Source organism: Somniosus microcephalus, chromosome 1 (genome assembly GCF_052327205.1).
Source record: "Somniosus microcephalus isolate GS21.2 chromosome 1, FLI_Smic_1.0, whole genome shotgun sequence".
Taxonomy (NCBI): domain Eukaryota; kingdom Metazoa; phylum Chordata; class Chondrichthyes; order Squaliformes; family Somniosidae; genus Somniosus; species Somniosus microcephalus.
In genome coordinates, this window is record NC_140987.1 from 251,264,535 (window position 1) to 251,290,449 (window position 25,915).

General features: G+C 44.9%; 1 protein-coding gene across 4 annotated transcripts in view; it reads right to left on the reverse strand.

The window, feature by feature from the left end:
- LOC147124709 (izumo sperm-egg fusion protein 4-like) overlaps positions 1-21,433 on the reverse strand; it is a 44,521-nt gene extending 23,088 nt beyond the window's left edge. The window contains exons 1-5 of one of the 4 annotated variants that reach the window (XM_086002469.1): positions 21,122-21,433; positions 20,678-20,758; positions 18,437-18,508; positions 15,100-15,126; positions 4,047-4,121 (exon numbers count right to left, since the gene is read on the reverse strand). In XM_086002469.1, coding sequence (XP_085858595.1) covers positions 4,047-4,121; positions 15,100-15,126; positions 18,437-18,508; positions 20,678-20,758; positions 21,122-21,401 — 535 coding nt within the window. In that variant the 5' untranslated portion in view covers positions 21,402-21,433. The remainder of the gene's footprint in view (positions 1-4,046; positions 4,122-15,099; positions 15,127-18,436; positions 18,509-20,677; positions 20,759-21,121) is intronic. The other 3 variants (XM_086002544.1, XM_086002628.1, XM_086002713.1) reach the window with 3 other exon arrangements.
- Between the last annotated feature and the right edge of the window lie 4,482 nt (positions 21,434-25,915).

Genomic DNA, 25,915 nt, shown 5'->3' on the forward strand with positions numbered 1-25,915 from the left:
CGTACAGCTCTGGTCTCCAGAGACGATTCACACGGTTGATTCCTGAGATGAGGGGGTTGACTTATGAAGAAAGGTTGAACAAGTTGGGCCTATACTCATTGGAATTTAGGAGAATGAGAGGTGATCTTATTGAAACATAGAAGATACTAAGGGGCTCAACAAGGTAGATGCAGAGAGGATGTTTCCCCTCATGGGGAAATCTTGAACTCAGGGGCATAGTTTCATAATAAAGGGTCGCCCTTTTAGAACTGAGATGAGGAGGAATTTCTTCTCAGAGGGTCGTAAATCTGTGGAATTCTCTGCCCCAGAGAGCTGTGGAGGCTGGGTCATTAAATGCATTTAAGGTGGAGATAGACAGATTTTTGCAAGATAGAAACATAGAAACATAGAGATAGGAACAGGAGTAGGCCATTCGGCCCTTCAAGCCTGCTCCGCCATTCAATGAGATCATGGCTGATCTTCGTCTGAGATCATAGCTGATCTTACCAGTTCAGTACCCCGTCCCCGCCTTTTCTCCGTAACCCTTAATCCCCTTAGCCTTCAGAAATATATCCAATTCTCTCTTGAAAATATTTATTGAATTAGCCTTCGCAGCCCTCTGTGGCAGGGAATTCCACAGGCTCACCACTCTTTGAGTGAAGAAATTCTTCCTCATCTCTGTTTTAAATGATTTGCCCGCTATTTTTAGACTGTGGCCCCTGGTTCTGTGCTCCCCGGCCATTGGAAACATTCTCTCTGAATTCAGCCTGTCCAGGCCTGCCATAATTTTATATGTTTCGATGAGATCCCCTCTCAATCTTCTAAACTCCAGTGAGTACAAGCCCAAACTATTTAATCTCTCTTCGTAGGTCATTCCCACCATTCCAGGTATCAGCCTGGTGAATCGCCGTTGCACTCTTTCCATGGCAAGAACATCCTTCCGCAGATGGGGCGACCAAAACTGTACACAATATTCCAGATGCGGTCTCACCAGCACCTTGTACAGCTGTAGTAAGGTATCCCTATTCCTATACTCGAACCCCCTTGACATGAAGGCCAACATACCATTTGCCTTCTTAATCGCCTGTTGCACCTGCATGCTCTTCTTCAGTGACTGGTGCACAAGAACACCCAGGTCCCTCTGCACTTCCCCATCTCCCAATCTATTGCCATTTAGATAATAATCTACCCTCCTGTTTTTACCCCCAAAGTGGATAACCTCGCATTTATCCACATTATAGTGCATCTGCCACATATCCGCCCATTCCCCCAACCTGTCCAAATCGCACTGTAGCCTCCTGACATCCTCATCAGAGCCCACCCCTCCTCCTAGTTTAGTGTCGTCAGCGAATTTGGAAATATTGCATCCAATTCCCTGATCCAGATCATTTATATATATTGTGAACAGCTGGGGTCCCAGGACAGATCCTTGCGGCACCCCGCTGGTCACTGCCTGCCACTCCGAAAACGAGCCGTTTATTCCAACTCTCTGTTTTCTATCCACCAGCCAGTTCTCTATCCACGTTAATACTTTGCCCCCAATCCCATGAGCCTTAATTTTGCATGATAATCTTTTGTGTGGAACCTTATCGAAGGCTTTCTGGAAGTCAAGGTACACCACATCCACTGGCTCTCCCCCATCTATTTTACCAGTTACTTCCTCAAAAAATTCCAGCAGATTAGTCAAACACGATTTACCCTTTGTAAATCCATGTTGACTCTGTCCGATCCTTTCCCCATAAGGGAGTGAAGGGTTATGGGGAGCAGGCAGGGAAGTGGCTTTGAGCCCAAGATCAGCCATGATCTTATCGAATGGCGGAGCAGGCTCGAGGGGCCAAGTGGCCTGTTCCTGCTCCTATTTGTTATGTTCTTATGCCGTTAGGGTCCGTGCCGCGCTGGCAAACATGCCCGATTTAAAGGCGCGAGGAGGCGGGATGATGGCGGGGTCCCGACGGCTCCCTTTTCCCCAAATTTTATTCCCGTCCCGCCTCCAATTCCGGATGCACAGCAGCATGACAATTCCGGCCTATATCTTGAAATAAACTTGATTATGTAGTATTAGCCTGAATTATATAATCTGTCATTGTGGTGTTTTCCACCTATCGATATGCTTCCATGAGCATTCCATGCATCTTTCAATGCAAATAATCCAGTCAACGAGTAATTGTTAACCTTTAGAACACAAACCCTTTCAGTCCATGCATTGGGTTTATATGGTTCTCTGCATAGAAGCCAACCTGTGAAAACTGCTGTTAGAATAAATAAAGATTATTGGAAGAAAGCCTTGGATTGTAATGAGCTAGTTAACTTTATAATATTTAGAATTTAAATGTGTGAATTGAGAGATGTGGGATTTAATGGGAATGAGGTGATGAATAATAATCATATGGTATATAATTACTAATAATTGATTTAACAAAAACACCTTTTGGATTTACAAATTTATAATTAAACGTGATCCGACTCATCAAATTATTTATGCGATTTACTCTTTTATGCCTTTTAAAGGAAAATTAAATAAATATTTGAAACAGAGGAAGGTACTGTACAGGGTTATGGAGAGTGAGCAGAGCAGTGGGATTAGATTTGGACTGTTCTAGCAAAGACCCAGCACAGAACAAGATCTGGAACTCTCTCCTCCAAAAAGCTGTTGATGCTGGGGATCAATTGAATATTTCCAAACTGAGACTGATAGATCTTTTGTTAAGCAAAGATTATTAAGGGTCATGAAACCAAGACAGGTAAATGCAGTTACGATACAGATCGGCCATGATCCAATTGAATGGCAGAACAGGCTCGAGAGGTCGAATGGTCTCCAAAGATGAGCCAAATGACCTCCTTCTGTGCTGAAAACTTCCATTGTTCCATGATTGAGGCAATAGCCCAGTGGCTGAGCTCCCTACCTAATACTGGGCCAATATTCCTGGTTTAGCCAAGTCGCTACTGAGCAGGGCTGTAGATTCAGTTCTGATGCACGTCTTAGACATTAAATGGGACTTCCACTAATATTCCTCTCCAATGAACCAGTGTTAATTCTTCCAATCGATATAACCGAGGTAATAAACTAAAGGTAAATAAGTCAATTCTGCAGCTGGCCCAAGTTAGTTTCACTACCAACAAGATTTTGTTTCGACATACCAGGGCTTTCTATTGCCCAAATCTGCCTGCCTCAGGAACATCACTGTTGTCAAACGTTATCATATGGAACTGAGACGGTCTAGTTTAGGGGCGAGACAGTGCAGGAGTAGCTAAAATTGGTCAGCTTGCCCTCCAACTGACTTGGTGGGTGGCAGTGATCAAGGGTAGACCGTGCTACCCTCCTAACTGAAGTAGACATGTTGCCCAGTGTTTATTTTGTCACTATCTTCTGTAGAATAGGATATCAGTGATCAGATTGCATGTGTGCACAGCACTGTAATATGTCAAAGTTGACTGACTTCACAAACAAGTCAAAGATTAATGCATCTGTTGATTAACATCTTGAATCAATTAGAATCGATTAATCAGGGTAGATGTCGACAAAAGCTCCAACCTACTAGTTTAATCCAAAAATACACTTTTCAGTGAAGCTTTGGCTGGTCTTATACATTACATTGCAGTAGTGTACCACTATATGGTGTGAGATGTGGTCATTTCTTCACACAGAGGGTTGTTAAGATTGGGAAGGCACCACCTGAAAGGGTGGTGGAATCAGATTCAATAGGAACTTTCAAAAGACAAATTAGACGTGTACTTGAAGAGGGCTAATCAGCAGGGTTATGGGGTAAAAAGCTGGTGATGTGGGACTAAATTGAACAGCTCTTTCAAAGAGCCAGTAAAGGCATGACAGGCAGAATGGCCTCCTTCTGTGCTGTAGGATTCTATGATTCTATGTGCTTCCACTTTACAAATAGAACTCCTGAATGTATTTTGTGTTTTTTGGGCAGTATGTACACAAATATTCACCGTCGCATGGCTTAGGTTTTCAAGTGGTCGTGTTACTAACGTACCAAAATAACTGACTGTTTCATTTAACACACTGACAAGGTGGAATACACTAAACGTATTGAAGCACTATTGGGATTTACCTGGACATGTATTGCCACATTCCACAGGTTTGGTTTCACAGTTTGTGCAGTCTATATAATCAATTGTCTGCATTCCTGTGAAAGACGAAAGCTGTAATTATATAAACTACCCTAAACTCTTAATTCCCTAATAATTCAATTTTAAAAAGACTGCAAACTAATTCCCTTATTATTCCATTCTGTGGATTATGGGAGGATAATATTCTGCAGTTAGTACATCATGACACAAAAGTTAGTTTATTTAAATCAATGCAGTAAGTAATTCCTAACAAATTCCTAAGGCTTGTGAATGCGAAAAATCTCATTTCCCTCCCTGGGAAACCGGGAATTTGGGAAAAACTTAGTGATTCCACCCGATTTGCTGACACATTTTAAATTTGTCTCATCAATGTCTCAAACTGCTAACACCAAGCCCCACACTAATAACTCCTGTTAAAATCACATACACACTGCTAGTTCAATCACACTGCTCATGGCCTTGGAGGGAGTGCAGCATAAATTTGCCAGAATGCTACCTGGACTCCAAGGGTTACGTTACGAGGAGAAATTACACAAACTAATGTTGTATTTCCTGGAATTTAGAAGATTTGATCAAAGTTTTCAAGATATTAAAGGGAACTGATAGGGTAGATAGAGAGAAACTATTTTCGCAGGTTGCAGAATCTAGGACTAGGGAATATAGCCTAAAAATGAGAGCCAGGCCTTTCAGGAGTGAAGTTAGGAAACACGTCTACATGCAAAGGGTGGTAGATGTTTGGAACTGTCTTCCACAAACGGCAGTTGATGCTGGGTCAAATGTTAATTTTAAATTTGGGATTGATAGATTTTTGTTAACCGAAGGTGTAGTGTATGTGCTTTAAGTCAGAACTACTTTTTACAGCTCCTGTATACTGTAGTACCGGCAGTAACCACACCGGTATATAAGCTGTGCGCATGCCTCTGTATCCCAGTCTAGAGATTACCCTCCTCCAGTAAAGACCTGTTATTTGTTTATGTACAGCATCCGTGTAATTATTTATCCACTGAACCACGGATCTAACAGTGGCGACGAGTGTCGATGCGAATCTACCTGCAACAAAAAACAAAAAAAAAACGACAAAAAAAAATAGTCGAGTCCAGGAACACGGGCGTCGACCGCGAGCAACCGCCCAGCAGTCAGGCAGAGATCCAACTTCGCTGGGGAGGCTGTGGAGAGCCGGGTTTGGTTCCCCAGCCACAACGAGCAGTAAGAGACCGACGACAGGTCGAGAGCAGACCCTTCCCGAGCAGCGGCGGCTGGAGCCGACCGACGGCAGAGAGAGAGAGCCGAGCAGCGTCGACGGGGTAAGAAGAGGGTGAAGAGAGCAGGGCGCAGCCGGGGGTTGATCACCGAGCGGCGTCGAGGAAAAATACTGCAAACCGGAGAGAGAGAGGGTAAGAAACAGCCGGGTTCTAGACTGAGCGGCGTCGACAAATATCAAGGGAAGAACACGCAGAGCACAGCCAGGGATCACGGGCTGATCAGGGTCCGCGGAGCGAAGCAAGGGGAGACGCCATTGAGCCGCGGAGAAGCAGGGAGAGCGCGGGAGACGCCATTGAGCCGCGGAGAAGCAGGGAGAGCGCGGGAGGCGACATTGAGCCGCGGAGAAGAAGGAAGAGCGCGGGAGACGCCATTTTGCGAAGCCGCAGCGGAGAAGATGGGCGAGCGCGGGAAGGAAGGAAAGCGCGGGAGATGCCATTTTGTGCCAGCGGAGAAGAAGGGGAAGCGCGGGAGGCGCCATTGGTGATAGTTAACGCACAACCAAGGATGCCGAAGAGTGGCAGTATCTCTACGTTCGACAATGAAGTCGAAGATTGGGCGACATATGTGGAACATATTGAGGTGTACTGCAGGGCGAATGAAGTGCCAGATGCTAATAAAGCACTGGTTCTGTTAAATTCCATGGGTGCAAAAACTTATGGGTTACTGCGAAATCTAATAACCCCAGAGAAGCCGGTAAACAAGAATTTTGGAAGCATAGTAGAAATCCTACAGGACCACTTAAACCCCACACCACTGCTGATAGCAGAACGATTTAAGTTCCATAAAAGGAACCAACACAAAGACGAAAGCAATGCTGAGTACCTAACGGAACTGCGCAAGCTATCGAAATACTGCCAGTTTGGAGCGGGACTAGCAGACACGTTAAGGGACAAGTTTGTGTGTGGGCTACAAAGTGAAGGAACCCAGAAACGGCTTCTATCAGAAAAGGACCTTACGCTGGACAAAGCTTTCAGTATGGCAGTATCACACGAAGCAGCCACAAGGGGCGCTGCAGAGATACAACGGAGACCGCAAGAATATGGCACCAACGAAATGACCTATGGAACAGGGAAGTGCTATCGCTGCGGCAGAACAACACATGACCAGAAAGATTGTTGGTTCAAGGACCAAGTGTGCAGACAGTGTGGGAAAGCAGGACGCATAGCAAGAGTCTGCAGGTCTGGGAAGAAAACCAACAGTAAGAAATCTCCACAGGAGAAGTACAAAAAGGTACACCAGGTGATGGACAGTGGTTCAGACGAACAGAAAAGTGACACAGACTCCGGAAGCAAGGAGCTGGGTTGTCTGAAACTACATAATGTAACCGAAATGGAGGATCACCAGACGATCTGGGTTACACTCAAGATAGACGGAGTCCAAGTGGAAATGGAATTGGACACAGGGTCAGCTCTAACAGTCATAAATCAAAGAGACAACAAGCGGCTATTTTCACACATACCCTTGAAAGCTACAGAGATTGTCTTGAAGACGTATACGGGGCAAAAAGTCTACCCCAAAGGAAAAATAAGGGTGAAAGTGACATATTAAGGTCAGGAAATACCTAAAATGGATATACAGGTAGACTATCCTTTATCCGAAAACCTCGGGACCAGCCGTGTTTCGGTTTTAGGAAAATTTCGGATTTCGGAAGGTGCGCGAAAACACTTCAGTTTTCAGAGGTAATTCGGTTTTCGGGAGTGCGGATAAAGGATACACTATCCCTTATCCGAAAGGGTGGGATATATAACGACTATAAATACTGTAGTTGCAGGGATAAATACTGTAGTACAGTTTATTTGTAAGGAAAACATTCAGTAAAACTTCAAACATGTACAGGTACAAACTAAGCTAAATACCTGTACATAAACATGCAATAAAGGTACATTACATCTGGCTTGAGGATCTTGGAGAAGATGGTACATCAGTGTTGTCATCATTGTCATCAGGTTGGAGTTGGACATCTGAAGATGGGCCAGGAACAGGATTCTCAAGTGATGAAGCATGACTACGACAGACGGCCTTTTTAAAGACTTCTTCCAGTGTCATCTGTCTCATTAACATTGGTTTCTGTCTAAGCAGTCTCTCTTTAATTGAGTAAACTTGCATAATCTCTTGCTCACTGATAAATGCACGTTTTTCAAGGCCAGCAATTAACTGATCACACATTGTCACCATATCGTCTATGGGGATTTTTTCACCTGTGTTCACAATGTCATCATCATCATCACTACTGTCCTCATGCTTGTCTTTATTTAACACCATTTCAGCAATTTCCCCATCACTCAATGAATTCACAACAGGTGCATCATTGTCAATGTTCAGCACTTCTTCGATGTCAGCTTCCTCTAACATATTTACACTTTCGGATGATAAACCTTTGGCGTAAGTGAGGAGGTTTGATATCATCATCTTCTCCTGACTGACAGGAAATCCTTCAAACTCGTCATCTGCAGGTCCATCTTCATGAAACATCGTTGAAGGCCAAAGTCTGTGCCAAGCATTTGTTAATGTTGGTTTGTCAACATCGTTCCAAGCATTAGCAACTGCATAAATGGCATCCTTAACATTGAATTCTTTCAGGAAGCTTTGGATTCCTTCGCCTCTGTTGATTGCATCAAGCATAGAGTTCAAAAAAACGTCTTTATACTTGCTCTTCATGGAGCGTAAAATTCCTTGGTCACAAGGCTGTATTAAAGATGTCACATTAGGGGGAAAGTTAATGCCGAAAACATAACTTTTCACAAGAAGTTCAGGAGGGGGATGTGCGGAGCAGTTGTCCAGGAACAATAACATTTTGCAGTTTTCTTCCAGTCCAACTTGCCTGCAATGAGCTCGTGTCGCTGGTACGAAGTGGTTATTGAACCAGTGAGAAAATATTCCTCTGGTTACCCATGCTTTCCTGCTCGCATAATAATGCACAGGTAAATTGCATACACCTTTCAAACATCTCGGATGTTGGCTTTTTCCAATCACTACCAACTTTAACTTGTGTGTGCCTGCAGCATTGGCACACCCAAGAACAGTCAACCTGTCCTTAGCATCCTTAAAACCTGCTGGTGCACTCTCATCAGCCGTTGCTAATGTTTTTCTAGGAACGTAGCGCCAAAACAGAGCGTTTCATCAGCATTGTAAATTTGTTCAGGACCGAGGTTTTCATCCGATATTATTTTTGCAAACTCATCTATGTAATTTTCAGCTGCTTCATGATCAGCAGAAGCATTTTCACCACAGATTTTCAGATATTTTATACCATGACGCTTCTTAAATTTATGCAGCCAACCTTCTGAATATTCACACTCAACTTCAATGTTCAGTTCTTCATGGTATATTCTAGCTTGCTTCATGACCATCAAACCAGTCAGTGGCACACGTTCACCTCTGCGTTGTCGAATCCACTCAATCAGCACACGGTCAAGATCTTCATTTTTTGCCCTATGCAATGTTTTCCTAATTTTCATTAGTTTATGGTCATCACTGTCAGTGTAAAATTTCAACAACTTGTCTTTCTGTTTCTTTAAGTCATATACGGTGGTACTTCCCACACCATATTCTTCAGTAAGATGTCGCACAGACACACCACGATCAAGCTTCTGCAATAACTCCACTTTCTGCGATATCGATAATGAGTGATGCTTCCTTCTCTGCTTCTCACTGTTACCCATTGGGGTATCTGCAGCTCTTTTTAGCATTTTCACAAATTGTTAAAAGCCAGCAAATATCTAAGAGAGCAGCAAATATCTAAGAGAGCTGCAAATATCTAAGAGAGCAGCAAATATCTAAGAGAGCAGCAAATATCTAAGAGAGCAGCAAATAGCAGCAAATATCTAAGAGAGCAGCAAATAGCAGCAAATATCTAAGAGAGCAGCAAATAGCACACAGAGCAGCATAACACCTGCGTGGGTCAAGCATCGGCAGCGTCGGGTCATGCTTTGCGCCACTTTCGGCTTTCAGAGGTTTTCTGGTTTCGGATGTGCGGATAAAGGCTGGTACACTATCTCTTATCCGAAATGGGGTGGGGGTCGGCGGGGGTGGGGTACGGCGGGGGGGTCGGGGGTCGGTGGGGGTCGGGGGTCGGTAGGGGTCGGGTTCGGCCGGGGGGTCGGGGGTGGGGGTCGGCGGGGGTCGTGGTCGTGCGCATTTCGGTTTTCAGAAGTCATGCTTTGCTCCACTTTTGGCTTTCAGAGGTTTTCTGGTTTCGGATGTGCAGATAAAGGCTGGTACACTTACGCTGAGCGATTTCGGTTTTCAGAAGTGCGGAAAAATACTACACTATCCCTTATCCGGCTAGGCCTGTAAGTCGTGCGCCACTCTGGTCATGTCGTGTGCACGACTTACGCTGACCGAATAAACCTTCGGTTTTTAGAGGGTTTCGGTTTTCGGAAGTCCGGATAAAGGGTAGTCTACCTGTATATGTATTGCCAAATGGAGGACCACCACTGCTAGGACGTGAATGGATCCGGGAGATACATTTAGATTGGCATTCCATACAGGCACTGAAGGTGGAGGCCAAAAAGGATGACGACGTCACACCTGGACGGCTGTCAAAAATGCTAACTGACGCAAAAGAAGTGTTCCAGGAGGGACTAGGAACACTAAAATGAATAACAGCAACAATTAAAATAGAGGATAATGCAAGCCCAAAGTTTCTGAAGGCCAGACCACTGCCTTATGCGATCAGACCAGCGGTTGAAGCAGAGCCGGAAGGGTTGGAACGTTCAGGAGTACTGTCCAAAGTGGACTGGAGCGAGTGGGCTACACCCATCGTTCCTGTAATGAAGAGGTCGTTGAGTAATACGCCTGGGGAACCAAAGAAGGTCCGCATCTGTGGGGATTTTAAGGTGACAGTGAACCCAGTCCTTCACACGGTGCAATATCCGCTTCCACGAATTGAGGATATTTTCGCCTCGCTATCTGGTGGTAAACGCTTCACCAAAATTGATCTAGCCCAGGCGTACTTGCAAATGGAGGTAGAAGAAGCTTCGAAACATTACCTTACGATCAACACTCATAAAGGTCTCTATCAATACAACCGGCTGGTGTTTGGAGTAGCCTCGGCTCCGGCTATCTGGCAAAGGACGATGGATCAGGTTCTGCAAGGGATTCCAGGGACCCAGTGTTATTTGGACGATATCTTGGTCATGGGCGAAAATGACGGTGATCACCTCGCCAACTTGGAGAAGGTGCTCACCAGATTAAAGGAATATGGGCTACGAGCTAATCGCCACAAGTGCGAGTTTTTCCAGAAACAGATCTTGTATTGTGGCCACGTCATCGATGAAGAGGGGTTACATAAGTCCCCTGACAAGATTGCGGCAGTAGTCAAAGCTCCAGCACCGGAAAATGTGTCACAACTGAGGTCGTTCCTCGGGCTGGTAAACTACTACCATAAGTTCTTGCCGAATTTCTCTACGGTATTACACCCACTGAACACCCTACTGCAAACGGGTACCATGGAAGTGGGATGACGAACGGAGACGAGCTTTCCAGAAGTGTAAAGAATTGATCACATCAAAAGAGGTGTTGGCCCATTTCAACCCAGCACTACCAATTCGTTTAGCATGTGATGCATCACCCTATGGGATTGGAGCGGTGCTGTCGCACAAATTCCCAGATGGGTTGGAGAGGCCAGTAGCTTTTGCGTCTCGGTCACTAACCTCAGCCGACCGCAACTACGCCCAGATTGACAGGGAGGCCCTCAGCCTAGTATGGGGAGTAAAAAAATTCAACCACTATCTGCATGGACAGAAGTTCACCTTGCTGACTGACCACCAACCACTTGTCTCCATCTTTAATCCTAAGAAGGGCGTGCCAGTAATGACTGCACAGCGGTTACAAAGATGGTCCCTGTTTCTAGGGGCGAATCAATATGAAATAGAATATAAAGGCACGAGACAGCATGGGAACGCTGATGGGCTATCGTGCCTGCCACTGCCTACTGTGGAGGAAGCACCAGCAGTGGACCCTATCGAGATATTTTATTCGCCAATAATTGAACGATTGCCAGTAACAAACGTGGTTATAGAGAAGGAGACCCGCAATGATCCGACGCTGTCACGGGTATATGAATTGACGGTGAGGGGATGGCCAACACATGGCGACTCACTGTTGCCAGCATTCTCATCCAGAAGAGAACAGCTGTCAGTATGCCAGGGGACAGTGATGTGTGGATCCAGAGTGGTGATTCCACCCAAGTTAAGGGAGAGAGTGCTAAATGAGCTACATGAAGGTCATCTGGGGGGAGTGAAAATGAAAAGCCTAGCTAAGGCTTATGTGTGGTGGCCGGGAATCGATCAACAAATCGAAGACCTAACTAAGAGCTGCTTAGGATGCCAGAAGGTCCAAAATGCACCACCACATGCCCCTCTACACCCATGGGAGTGGCCCTCCTCTCCATGGCAACGGGTGCCCATTGATTTCGCTGGTCCATTCATGGACTCAATGTTCTTAATAGCAGTGGATGCTCATTCAAAGTGGCCTGAGGTGATAAAGATGTCTTCAACCACTACAGAGAAAACGATTGCAGTCCTACGGACCATATTTGCCAGAAACGGGTTGCCAGAGCAGATCTGCTCTGATAATGGACCACAGTTTGTGTCCAACGATTTCCAAAAATTCATGAAAAGGAATGGGGTAAGGCATTACACATCCGCCCCATATCATCCAGCCACCAATGGATTGGCTGAGAGGTTCGTACAAACCTTTAAGAAGGTGATAAAGGCCATGTGCGATGAGGAAATTCCACTACAGCATAAGATGGACAATTTCTTATTAGCCTACCAAAACGCGACACATGCAGTTACCAACCAGACCCCGGCCATGATGTTCTTTAACTAAAGGTTGAGATCTCATCTGGACTTGCTCAGACCAAATGTGCGAAGAAATGTTGAGGACAAACAATTCCAGCACATCAACGAGAAGCCGACAAGGAGCTTCAATGTAGGGCAACCAGTCTTGGCCCGGGACTATCGAACAGAGAAGTGGCAACCCGGAACGATATGTACAAGGCAGGGGCCATTAATGTACACAGTGGATGTCGGGGAGAACATTGTGAGATGCCACGTCGATCAGATCTTAGCATCACAGGAATGCGTCAACCCCATGTCTCGAGTACCTGGGGATGAACCCGACATACCGGTAGTATCTACTTCAGACCCAGTAGCAGTGGAACCCGATGAACTACCCGATGAAAGGGGGTCAGAATCGCCTCTGCAGCAAGAACAAGAACCTCCGGAAAGGCGCTATCCCGAAAGGGTCAGGAAGCCGCCCCAAAGACTGAGGCCTAGAAATTGAGTGGGCTTAGCGCCCATTTTGCGGCGCTAGAGGGCATTGCGCTGGACTTACAGCCGGTTTTGAAATTGACTAGGGCCCAACATCGGCGTTACACCGGTAGCGCTGCGCCGGCACCGATGACGTCATCGGTGTGCGCAGCGTCCCGGTTGCCGTGGTGACGGGCCCCAGCGCCGAAATTCAGTTGCGGCCGCCTCGCCCGTGGCAGCCGCAACTAAGACTCTGGCAACAGAGTCTTACACGACTTTGCGCCGGCGCATAAAGGTGGAGCGGCGGCCGGCCGCTTTCCCGCCGGCCGCCTGCCCGCACCTCCCTCCCCGGACTCCCCCACCCCCCCCCCCCCCCGCGGAACAGATGCTTCTCGGCTGCGAGCCCGGCACTTCCCCGAGGTGCCGGGCTCATTTTTGTGGCGATTTAACCAGCCAGCGGGCGGGTGCACGCAGCTCCTCCTTAACTGAAGGAGGAGGCCTGCACTTCCCGAGCCTGCCGCACCGCATCGGGCGCCGCAGCGCCGGAATAGCGCCGCAATGCGGCGCGTAGCGCCAGTTTTCAGGCGCAAACAGCCTTCAGTAGCGCCGGCAGCCGTTTGGGTGCGGCGCTACTGAATTTTTGGCGCGCGCAGCGCGACTTAGCACCAGCGCTAAATTTCCGGCGTTAAGCCCCGGCGCAGCGCAAACTCAATTTCTAGGCCTGAATCTATAAATGGACTTTTGTTATTGAATGTACATGTAAAAGTGTAATTGTTATTTGAATATTAAGGGGGTATTATTAATCTAAAAAGGGAGGAATTGTAGTGTATGTGCTTTAAGTCAGAACTACTTTTTACAGCTCCTGTATACTGTAGTACCGGCAGTAACCACACCAGTATATAAGCTGTGCGCATGCCTCTGTACCCCAGTCTAGAGATTACCCTCCTCCAGTAAAGACCTGTTATTTGTTTATGTACAGCATCCGTGTAATTATTTATCCACTGAACCGCAGATCTAACAGAAGGTATTAAGGGATATGGGGCAAAGACGGGTATATGGAGTTAAGATACAGATCAGCCATGATCTCATTGAATGGCAGAACAGGCTTGAGGGGCTAAATGGTCTCCTCCTGTTCTTATGTGCCTATCGGTTCAAATATTGTTTATTCATTTCCCTTCTTCTACTTTGCTAGAATTGGCCATTCCACCAGCTAAGATGGAAATAGCATCAATAGATTTGATTTGAACCTTTGCCACCCCACCCCCCAACCCCAGCCCATTACCCCCCCAAGCCCTGGTGGGTTCAGTGAGTGGGGGATGGGCTAAAATCAGGCCTGCGGTCCCAACTGGTGACATCATATTTTCAACGACTTTGAAGTCAGCCAAGGTTCGCTGCAGGGCTTCAAATCTAAAAGTCACAGCCTGATGATGTTATCTGCACCACCATGTGATCTTTAGGGTGTCAGGAGGAGGGCGTGGAGGGGAGGGGAAGATCTGCCGGTGTCAAACCCACCAGAGAGACTTGGCGAGTTGCAGCAAAGTGAGTGGCCGGAAGAGGCCAAGGTAAGTAATTTAAAATAAAAATCTTCAGTCGGATTCCCCGTAGGCAAGGACGAGCAGGAGTGCTTTCTCCTGGATACAGAGCCAAAAGATTTTCGTGGGGGAACATTCCTACAAAATCAGCACTGTAGCTGTCTCTAGTTTATCGGCGAGCCCAGTTGGTCACGCTGCTCAGCTCTCAGAGTTCAGGGAGCACCAGCTCCGCCCGATGGAACATGAAACCCGTGTCCAGCTCCTACAACAGGACCCTCATTTAAATACCTCAGTCAAAGGCTCCTTCCTGCCTGTTTGGGACATGGGGTTGCTAACCCTCCATGATTTGAAGATTAATCTCCAGGACACTGCTGCGAGCAACACCCGGGAAGAAAAATCATCGGAGCATTAAATAAAATTGTGTTCTTTTTCATATTCTTTGAACACCTTCATTTACTAGTCATGAAAATATTGGAGATGAGGGGAAAAAAAGCTGTTTGATCGTCAGTCAACAAAAGAGTCTGTTCCCTTTCCAATTGGCCTGGAGGATGGACCAATGGTGGGAGTCTGGGGGCGGAGCAGTGGGAGGTCATGTGATAAAACTTCCAGGAATATGCCCAACCAGAGTTGGCAAACCTATTCGGGCAGGAGCACTGGCCGCCCGTGTCAAGGCCCCCTCGGAAATCGGGTCAGGTTGGCCTCGGGCTATCAGTGGGCGAGAGATTTGTTTTAAAAAGTTCCTGTCTGTCGATTGCCTGTTTCTCAGCATGAATGGGCCCCCGGCAACAGAGCCAATTACACGTGAAGCCACAGGACAGCGCAGCTCCCCTGTGCAGTGTGAACCTCTCTTCTATTACTCTTAACAGTGGGCTGTACCACAATTCCCCCAAAATCCTCTCCATATGTCGCTGACAACTCGGTGTGTGGATTTGTTTCTATGCTACTGGATTGTGAAAAGTGATTTAATATAGAAATGCACTCACCGCAGTGTTCAGAACAGGCACGTACAGCTGAGGGGGGAAGGGAAACACTTATAAATCAAACAATTCCCACTTCTAGTCCAATAACTTTGAACAACTCGGCATTTTGCCATTCACGTAACTCATGTAAGATGAGACAAGGACCACTTTGTACGCCCGAACTATGATCTTAAGTGACTGTTAAATTAAGCTCTGAAACAATATGTGACATGCATATAGTATTCCATTAAATTTTTCATTAAGATTTATGGATAAAATGCGAAGGGTTTGTGATTAGGCAATTAGGGAAAGACTTATTTCCACTGGTCAGTAACTAGAAGGCATCAATTTAAGAGCGTTACCAAAAGAACGAAGGGAGAGGTTAGGAGAACTTTATTTACAAGGAGGGTTGTTAAAATATGGAATGTCCAACCAGAAACAGTGTTGAAAACAGAATCTAAAATAGCTTTTAAACCGAAATTGCATACAACTGCCCCGTCAGTGACTGACATCCCCAAACTGGACGTCATGGAAAGGATTGTACTTTTCTAACTGAACAATAAACATAAAGGTTAGCTTAGTATTAGAGGGCCGGTTTTCTGAATGCCCGTTCACAACTGAAGACTTAACGGCCTAGTGGGTGTGATCCCCATAATAGTCCTTCCAGAAAAAATTATAGGGAGCGTGGCTACAATTGCAGAGAGAGAAAAAAAAGGGGAAAAATCATATGGGGAAGAGGCAGTGGAATGGGATTGTGGATAGTTTTTACAGAGGGCCAGCACAGGTGTAATGGGACAAATGTCCTCCTCTGTGCTGTAAAATTCTATGGTAGTGTATTTGTCAGCTATCAGGAGTTCATGAGTTATTATTGTTATTAGAGGGGGTGTAGTGCAGATTCACCAGAATGATACAGGGCTAAAAGGGTTAAATTATGAGGCAAGATTGCACACATTGGGCTTGTATTCCCTTGTGAAGATTAAGGGGCGATCTAATTGAGGTGTTTACAATGATTAAAGACGTTGATAGGGTAGAGAGAGAGAAACTATTTCCTCCGGTGGGGGTGTCCAGGACAAGGGGGCATAACCTTAAAATTAAAGCTAGGCCGTTCAGGGCTGATGTCAGGAAGCACTTCTTCACACAAAGGGTACTGGAAATCTGGAACTCTCTCCCCAAAAAAGCTGTTGAGGCTGGGGGTCAATTGAAAAATATTAAAACTGAAATTGATAGATTTTTGTTCGGCAAGGGTATTAAGGGTTACAGAACCAAGGTGGGTAGATGGAGTTAAGATACAGATCAGCCATGATTTAATTGCATGGTGGAACAGGCTCGAGGGGCTGAATGGCCTCCCTCGTTCCTATGAATAGGCTCCTTAAGGGCTCCCACCGTGGATTTAGACTGAGGTCTTTATTGCCACAGGAGCCTTTAAATACTTTGTAGTCTGTCAATCGCTGAGGTCTATTGTTACTAAATTACAGGATCTCATTGCATTCTCTAACAATATAAATACATTTAGAGGTTGTTTAAATGAGCAATGTGCTTTAAATGTGGTCTAAAGCCAATTTACAGAAGACATTTGTGGAACCCTCAAGCATTTGTCAGAGGATCCATTTTTCATAAACTTTATACATGATTTTTTTTATTATGTTGCTGTCAGCTGTGGCTCAGTTGGTAGCACGCTCGCCTCTGAGTCAGAAGGTTGTGGGTTCAAATCCCACTCCAGAGCACTGCTGAGGGAGTGCTGCACTGTCGGAGGTGCCATCTTTCGGATGAGATGTTAAACCGAGGCCCCGTCTGCTCTCTCAGGTGGACGTAAAAGATCCCATGGCATTATTTTGAAGAAGAGCAGGGGAGTTATCTCCAGTGTCCTGGCCAATATTTATTCCTCAACCAACATCACTAAAAAACAGATTATCTGGTCATTATCACATTGCTGTTTGTGGGACCTTGCTGTGCGCAAATTGGCTGCCACGTTTCCCACATTACAACAGTGACTACACTTCAAAAGTACTTCATTGGCTGTAAAGCGCTTTGAGACGTCCGGTGGTCTTTCTTTTCTTTCTTTCTCTAAAACAGTATTCTGGGATAGCTTGAAGTTTTGATCCAACTGTCAATGGCCAGTTATGCAAAGAACTATTGGAAGTAAAAGCAGAATGTTAAGCTAAGATTTTTCACGCAGTGTTCTACATTGGCTCCCGGTCCGGCAACACCTCGAATTTAAAATTCTCATCCTTGATTTCAAATCCCTCCATGGCCTCACCCCTCCCTATCTCTGTAACCTCCTCCAGCCCTACAACCCTCCAAGATCTCTGTGCTCCTCCAATTCTGGCCTCTTACCCATCCCCGATTTTAATCGCTCCGCCATTGGCGGCCGTGTCTTCAACTGCTTAGGCCCTAAGCTCAGGAGTTCCCTCCCTAAACCTTTCTGCCTCTCTACCTCTCTCTCCTCCTTTAAGACGCTCCTTAAAACCTACCTCTTTGACCAAGCTTTTGGTCGCCTGCCCTAATATCTCCTTATGTGGCTCGGTGTCAAATTTTGTTTGATAATCGCTCCTGTGAAGCGCCTACATTAAAGGTGCTATATAAATACAAGTTGTTGTTGTTTAAAACTGGCTTATACCAAGTGATTTCAATAATAACAGATTGATCCTTTTAGTTTTTCTTGTTTCGTTTCTGCAGCAGTGGAGAGGAGCTTGGTGGCATTTTTTTATGTTGTTTATTGCTGAAAGAGTAATTTAATTTGGATTAACGCGCTAAACTCCAAACAGCATTGTAATAATACTTTACACCATTGAGAATATTACCTTTTGAAACTGTAAAGCATTTACAGGTGGTCAATACTTTTGTTAAACCACATTGCCATTGCAAGATTGGAAAGGAATAAGAATCTCTACATCGCCACTCAAATCTCTGACACAAAACCCACAGAAAACATATGCCATGAATATAACATGCAATGGGATTTTGAGCCCATCTTCCAACATTTAAATGCTGCATGTTATTCAAGAAACATTATTGGGTATCTTGCCAAGAGGGAGAATTGTAAAATAGGTCATTGGTTTACACTATTAGATCTAGGACTCTGAAAGTTGAAAGTTCATTTGGAGTTCAGGTCAGAAATCAAGAGTCAAAATGGAGGAAAAGTTAATACGAGTACTAATGATGTCCTGCCCAACTTGTAGCATGCCTTGTAAATCTGATACAAAATAAGGACACCTAACAAGCTAATTGTCTGCATTGACTGGACACTTTTAGATATGGTTGGGTCCAACACTGTTAACCTTTGACCTATGCATGAGAACCAGTGACACAACTCAAACAGAAACGGTATTGCTTAAATCTGACCACTGAGGGTTTTACTTACAGTTTTTAATGGCTTCATTCACTCTTTCTACTTCATATCTTTTTATTCGTTGTAAAGCTTTAGGAAAGTAGCCTGAAATATTACCACAGATAATAGTAACAGAATGATGGATCATTAATATCCTCAATAATCTGTTAAAATATTCAGAGGTAGGTGTTTACTTTCGCCACTAGGTGAGAAACTGGCACTAGTGGAAAGCGAAATGGGACGGGGCATATAACGAGCGGCCAATCCGCCAACGCCCATTTCTGGAAAATTAAAATCTACCCCTCAATCTTAAACAATACAAATAATATAAGATAGGGTAGACTTGTGGGGGAATCCAAAACTAGGGGTCATAAATATAAGATAGTCACTACTAAATCCAATAAGGAATTCATGAAGAAACTTCTTTACCCAGAGGGTGGTGAGAATGTGGAACTCGCTACCACATGGAGTGGTTAAGGCGAATAGTATAGGTGCATTTAAGGGGAAGCTGGATAAACACATGAGGGAGAAAGTAATAGAAGGTTTTGCTGATAGGATGAGATGAAGAGGGGTGGGAGGAGGATCGAGTGGAGCATAAACACCAGCATAGACCTGTTGGGCCAAATGACCTGTTTCTGTGCTGTAAAATACTATGTATGTAATTATTTAGTTTTACTTTGTAGAGGGGAATTCCAGATATGGCTGTAGCAAGCTACTGCTATGGGAGCATTGCCAAAGGTGAGAGCTGAGAGCAGAGAAGATAGAGAAATAAAGGTTTTATACCGTTTGGCAATATAAGGTAATACTAGGCAGTTATAATACAGAGGAAATTTACCACTGTTAACCAGCCAAGCATAGGAACAGGAGGAGGCCATTCAGCCCCTTGAATCTGATCCACCATTCAATTAGATCATGGCTAATTTGTATCTTAACTCCATCTAACCACATTGGTTCCTTATCCCTTTATACCCTTATTTACCAAAAATCTATCAAACTCAGTTTTGAAACTTTCAATTAACCCCCAGCCTCAACAGCTTTTTGGGGGAGAGAGTTCCAGATTTCCACTAGCCTTTGTGTGAAGAAGTGCTTCCTGACATCACCCCTGAATGGCCCAGCTCTAATTTTAAGGTTATGTCCCCTTGATCTGGACTCCCCCATCAGAGGAAATAGTTTCTCTCTATCTATCTACCATATCAAATCCTTTAATCATCTTAAACATGTCAATTTCAGCAGCACCTCCCAAACCCGTGACCTCTTCCACCTAGAAGGACAAGGGCAGCAGGTGCATGGGAACACCACCACCTCCAAATTCCCCTCCAAGTCACACACCATCCTGACTTAGAAGTATATCGCCGATCCTTCATCGTCGCTGGATCAAAATCCTGGAGCTCCCTCCCTAACAGCACTGTGGGAGTACCTTCACCACATGAACCGCAGCGGTTCAAGAAGGCGACTCACTACCACCTTCTCAAGGGCAATTAGGGATGGGCAATAAATGCTGGCCTTGCCAGCGACGCCCACATCCCATAAACGAATTTAAAAAAAACTTTGATCACCCCTTCATCTTCTCTACTCGAGGGAAATACAAGCCTAGTCTATGCAACCTGTCGTAATAATTTAACCATTTTAGCCCCGGTATCATTCTGGTGAATTCTTGATGCCATTTCACACTTACCTTCCCACTCCCACTCAATCTGCTTTCTATGCTGTACCAGCCATGGCTCAGTGGGTAGCACTCTTACCTCTGAGTCAGAAGGTTGTGGATTCAAGTCCCACTCCAGATACTTGGAAACAAATTCAGGCTGACACTCCCAGTGCTAGTGCCGAGAGAGTGCTGCACTGTTGGAGGTGCCGTCTTTTGGATGAGGTGTTAAACTGAGGCACCGTCAGGTGGATGTAAAAGATCCCACAGCACTATTTCAAAGCACAGCAGGGGAGTTATGGTGTCCTGGCCAATATTTATCCCTCAACCAACATCATTAAAAAACAGATTATCTGGTCATTATCACATTTCAGTATGTGGGAGCTTGCTGTGTGCAAATTTCCTGCCGCGTTTCCTACATTACAACAGTGATGACACTTCACAAGTACTTAATTGACAGTAAAGCGCTTTGGGACGTCCTGAGATGGTGAAAGGCGCGATAGAAATGCAAGTTCTTTCTTTTTATGCCTTGTCACAGGCAGGCTTCTCTGCACACACACCGCACTGTCCAGATATGATATACCTCCACAGAACATTGAAAGGGATGTTTGAAACTGATTCCTTTTCCTTACCGATGCCCGTGTGGGACAGCTTGTATTGCTGATCCATCTGACTGTAAACCTCGTGCGCTATTGATTTGAGGTCCTCTTCAGCTGCAGGAGGTAAAATGTAAGATATAAACCAAAAAAAAACACTAACTAGCTTAGAAATCATGCGATAAAAATCTGAGCAGGAAGGGGGAGTAAAACAGAGCAGGATCAATTGTGTCATTTTAACAAATAATAATAATAATGAAGTAAATCTCCAGGCTCCTGATATATGATGTAAGGGCAAAAGAGCAGGATTCAGAGGTTGTTCTGTTTAAACACTGCTGCATAGGGTCAAACTTTCCCAATGACTGTTTCCTTCAGTCCTCATTAACTGCAAACTCATTGCATATTATTAAACTTCAACCCCACTATAGCAGATTCTGAACCACTTTTTACCGGCGCCATGAGATCTTGCCTGATACTCACGCATGGTAACCTTGCTCTCCTTGATGTCATTCACCCACGAGTCAATGAACTTCTGGCAATAAATCAGATCTCCCGCCCAGGACGAGCGCCACCACAGGTGTTTCTTGTAATAGTTGAACTTGTTGGTAAAGTCCTTCTCGCAGTGAAGGCAGCAGCGAGCGGTCCTCGGCATGGCAAGGAGGGCAAGGAAGAGGAAGGAAGATGTGACCACAAGCTCCTGCACCATGACTGTAAAGGGCCCGACAGTCACTGTGTGTGTCACGAGGGGCAGTGGGGACATGAGGGGCACTGGGGAGTGACTGATATGCACCATGGCTCTTAGAACCTCCCTTATTCTTTTGAGTCACAATGGATCCCCTGGAGACCACGGCAAGGTAGTTGCATTTGTGACCAAACACTCGTGTCAGTCAACAATAGCCTTCATATCTACTCTTCTCTCCTACATGGGAAACTGGTTTTAACTTAAAACTTCAAAAAAGGAAGGATTACTCAATGGTACTTTTTTTTTCAGACAGTTAGGGCAATGGAGCAATGTTCCCGCTAATTTTTTTGGCTGCGCGGCCCCTTTAATGGCCGTAAAGCCATTGAGTGGCCTGCGTAGGACCTCCAGATCGCTGTGCAGCCACACAGCTTAACGGGAACATTGCAGTGGACTATGGTTTTGGGACTAGGGTTGCCAATTCTGGTTGGATGTATTCCTGGAGGTTCCATCACATGACCCTCCAACCGCCTTACCTAGTCAAACCAGCCTTTTTCTCGAAACACTTTTTTAACGCTCCCTATGATTTTTCTCCCCAGGTTTACTCGCAGCAAGTGTCTGGCAGATGTGTCTTTTAATTCCTGGAGACTTCAGGACAATCCTGGAGGATTGGCAACCCTATTAATGGCATTCCCAGATAGAGTGGTAGGGGCGAACATCCAGGAATTATTTAAGAACCAATTGGATGTTATACTGGAGGGACTTCATGATGTTTCTGGGTGGATGAACTAAAATGGAACAAATGGCCTTCCTCACCCATAGATATCTTGTGATCTGTACATCTACATACAGGATAGTGGATGTCTTTCTTTGTCAGAAGTGGCTCAGTGGATAGCACGCTCACCTCTGAGTCAGAAGGTTTGTCCCACTCCAGAGACTTGAGCACATAATCCAAGCTGACACTCGCCGTGCAGTACTGAGGGAGTGATGCACTGTCGTAGGTGCCATCTTTCGGATGAGATGTTAAACCGAGGCCCCATCTGCCCTCTCAGGTGGACGTAAAAGATCCCGCGGCGCTATTTGACATAGAGCAGGGGATTTCTCCCTGGTGTCCTGGCCAATATTTATCCCTCAACCAACATCACTAAAACAGATTATCTGGACATTATCACATTGCTGTTTGTGGGACCTTGCTGTGCATAAATTGGTTGCTGTGTTTCCTACATTACAACAGTAATATTTTGGCTGTAAAGCATTTTGGGACATGCTGAGGTTGTGAAAGGGACTGAGCCAAAACACATTACATAAAATTAGTCCTCATAGATGTGTTTTCAAAATAGTGATCATAAAATATTCTGTTTTGTAAATGTCTTTTAGTTGTCACAATTATTTTTTTGATTTCTTCCCCGATATCTTAATTTCACACCCATTAGATTCCCTGCTTAAACAATGGCCCTCAATCAGGAATGGCTAACAATTATTATACTATTTTGTAGTGGTTTGATACAACTTGCTGGGCGATTTCAGAGGGCAGTTAAGAGTCAATCACATTGCTTTGGGTGGGTCTGGAGTCATATTTAGGCCAGACCGGGTAAGGACGGCAGGTTTCCTTTCATAAATGACATTAGTGAACCAGTTGGGTTTTTACAACAATCCAATAGCTTCCTGAACACCATTACTGATACTAGTGTTTTATTACAAATTTATTTAACTAACTGAACAATTCACAAACTTCCATGTGGGATTTTAACTCACATCTTGCAGATTATTAGTCCAGGTCGCGTGGATTACTAGTCCAGTAACATAACCACTATACTACCATACCCATACGCATGGGAACACCACCACCTCCAAGTTCACCTCCAAGTCACACACCATCCTGACTAAGAAGTACATCGCTGTTCCTTCATCGTCACTGGGTCCAAATCCTGGAACTCCCTCCCTAACAGCACTGTGGGAGTATCTTCCCCACATGGACTGCAGCGGTTCAAGGCTACGGCTCACCACCACCTTCTCAAGGGCAATTAGAAATGGGCAATAAATGCTCAGCCTTGCCAGTGACGCCCACATCCCATAAATGAGTAAAAAAAAAAAATTGTTATGTGATTATTTTGTATACTGCTCTGTCCACTTTCCTAAATTATAACATTACCGAGTCACTTACAATTTATATTTGTTCATTTCTGTTATGAATCCTTGAATAGATAAAATTCCGCACATTAGTGCTTTTCAGGTTCGAGTCATTGTTGGCACTGTTGACTATGTTCTTTCCAATAAATGATCTTGGGTTTTAGTGTAAATATTGTACGATATAAATAGGGTACATTTATAATCCAGACTTTATGATGTAAAACCCCATCCATTTCGATCTTCAACCACACAGAATGTACAGCAGAGAAACAGCTCATTCGGCCCAACTGGTCTGTTTATGCTGCACACGAGCCTCCTCCCACCCCTACAGCATCTCACCCTATCAACATACCCTTTTATTTCTTTCTCCCTCACGTACTTATCTAGCTTTCCCTTAAAGGCATCTATGCTATTCGCCTTAACCACTCCCTGTGGTAGCAACTCTCTGCCGCATGCACAGTTACCTGATTGAAAAGACTGCGTGTATTCTCATATCCCGGCTAATCCCATCATGCCAAAATGTCTTAAAAAATCAACCCAGTTTGACTTTTTCTCCATACCTATGACAAAGAGAAGAAAGGCTTGCATTTCTATAGTGCCTTTCACGACCTCAGAACGTCCCAAAGCGCCTTAGAACCAATGAAGTACGTTTTGAAGTGTAGCCACTGTTGTAATGTTGGTAAATGTAATGGGAAGCCATTCTCTTTACCTTAAAAGCTCACCATCCAGCTACTCTATATCCTAACACTCTGTGGTAGTTCGATATCATGCTATAACACCAGCTGTTATACTTCTAACAAACATTCAATGTACACATTCTCAGGAGAGATTCGTTCCTCTTGCAGCCTCAAGTACGGTCTCCACACAATGTTTTCTCAACCAATTTGATACTGTTCCCTCCCCCCAACCAGACATCAGTTGTCCTCTATTAAATAAAACAGGGGGAAGCCTCAACACTTTCACTAAAGCCCCAGAACAGGTCTGGAGTGTGTAAAGATAACACAGGTGATCAGCAGCATCGTAACTTGATAGAACTCTGCTATGTCTTAAGGAACCACCTTTCTACCGGAGGTTCCTGTGATATCCCTGGTCTAATATCATATTTTCAAACATGCCTTCTTTTCATCCCGAGCAGCAATCATGAAAAATTGGCACCATTAACACAAGGTACAGTAAAGGATATAAATTGAAAAAAGAATCGTTTACAGAATACTCAAAGCTAGGACACTTGAAACATGTTTTCATGACGTAAGTCATCTGAGCCCCTCGAGTGTATTAAAACCGTGTAACACAATCCCAGACATTAATTATTCCTTATAGATAATGAAAAACATCACAGCACAGTTGGTGCACTCTTCTCCTCCACAATGAAATGTGGAATGTCAAAATTCCCCATTATAGAGGGTGGTGTGGAGACGCAGCTTATTGATGCTTGAATGTGTTAAGTCATGGAATGGGATGTGGCTTTGTGTGAAGGAAGAAAAGAAAGAAACATTTCTACAGCGCCTTTCATGACCGCAGGACATCCTAAGGTGCTTTACAGACAATGAAGTGTACACTTTTAAAGTGTAATCACTGTTGTAATATAGGAAATAAGACAGCCAATTTGCACATAGCAAGCTCCCACAAGCAGCAATATGATTGTAAAGTCCGCGCCTCAATAATACACGGACTTCGGGAGAACAGTTTAACAGGTACTGCTGTTCCCTCCTTGGCGAGAATGCTGGCAACAGTGAGTCGCCATATGCTGGCCATCCCTTCACCGTCAAATCATAGACCCGAGAGAGTGTCAGGTCATTTCGGGTTTCCTTCTCAATACTTGCGTTTGTAACAGGCAAACATTCGACTATGGTCGCATGGAATATCTCCACAGGGTCCACTGCAGGTGCTTCTTCCGCCGTAGGCAACGGTAGGCGCGACAGCCCATCAGCGTTTCCATGTTGTTTCATACCTTTGTACTCTATGTCATACTGATGTGCCCCTAGAAAAAGTGACCATCTTTGCAGCCGTTGCGCCATCATCACCGGAACGCCCTTCTTTGGGTTAAAAATTGAGACCAGGGGTTGATGATCAGTCAGTAGGGTGAATTTCTGCCCATGCAGATAGTGATTGAACTTCTTCACCCCTCACACCAGGCTGAGGGCCTCCCTGTCAATCTGGGCGTAGTTACGCTCGGCTGAGGTTAGCGAGCGCGATGCAAAGGCTATTGGCCTCTTTGAACCGTCACGGAATTTGTGTGACAGCACCGCTCCAATGCCGTAAGGTGACGCATCACATGCCAACCGAATCGGTAGTGTTGGGTTGTAGTGGGCCAATACTTCTTTTGAAGTAATTTGGCATTTACATTCCTGAAAGGCACGCTTACACTCATCACTCCACTTCCATGTTACACCAGTTTGAAGGAGGGCGTTCAGTGGGTGCAGAATTGTAGATAAATTCAGCAAGAACTTATGGTAGTAGTTCAC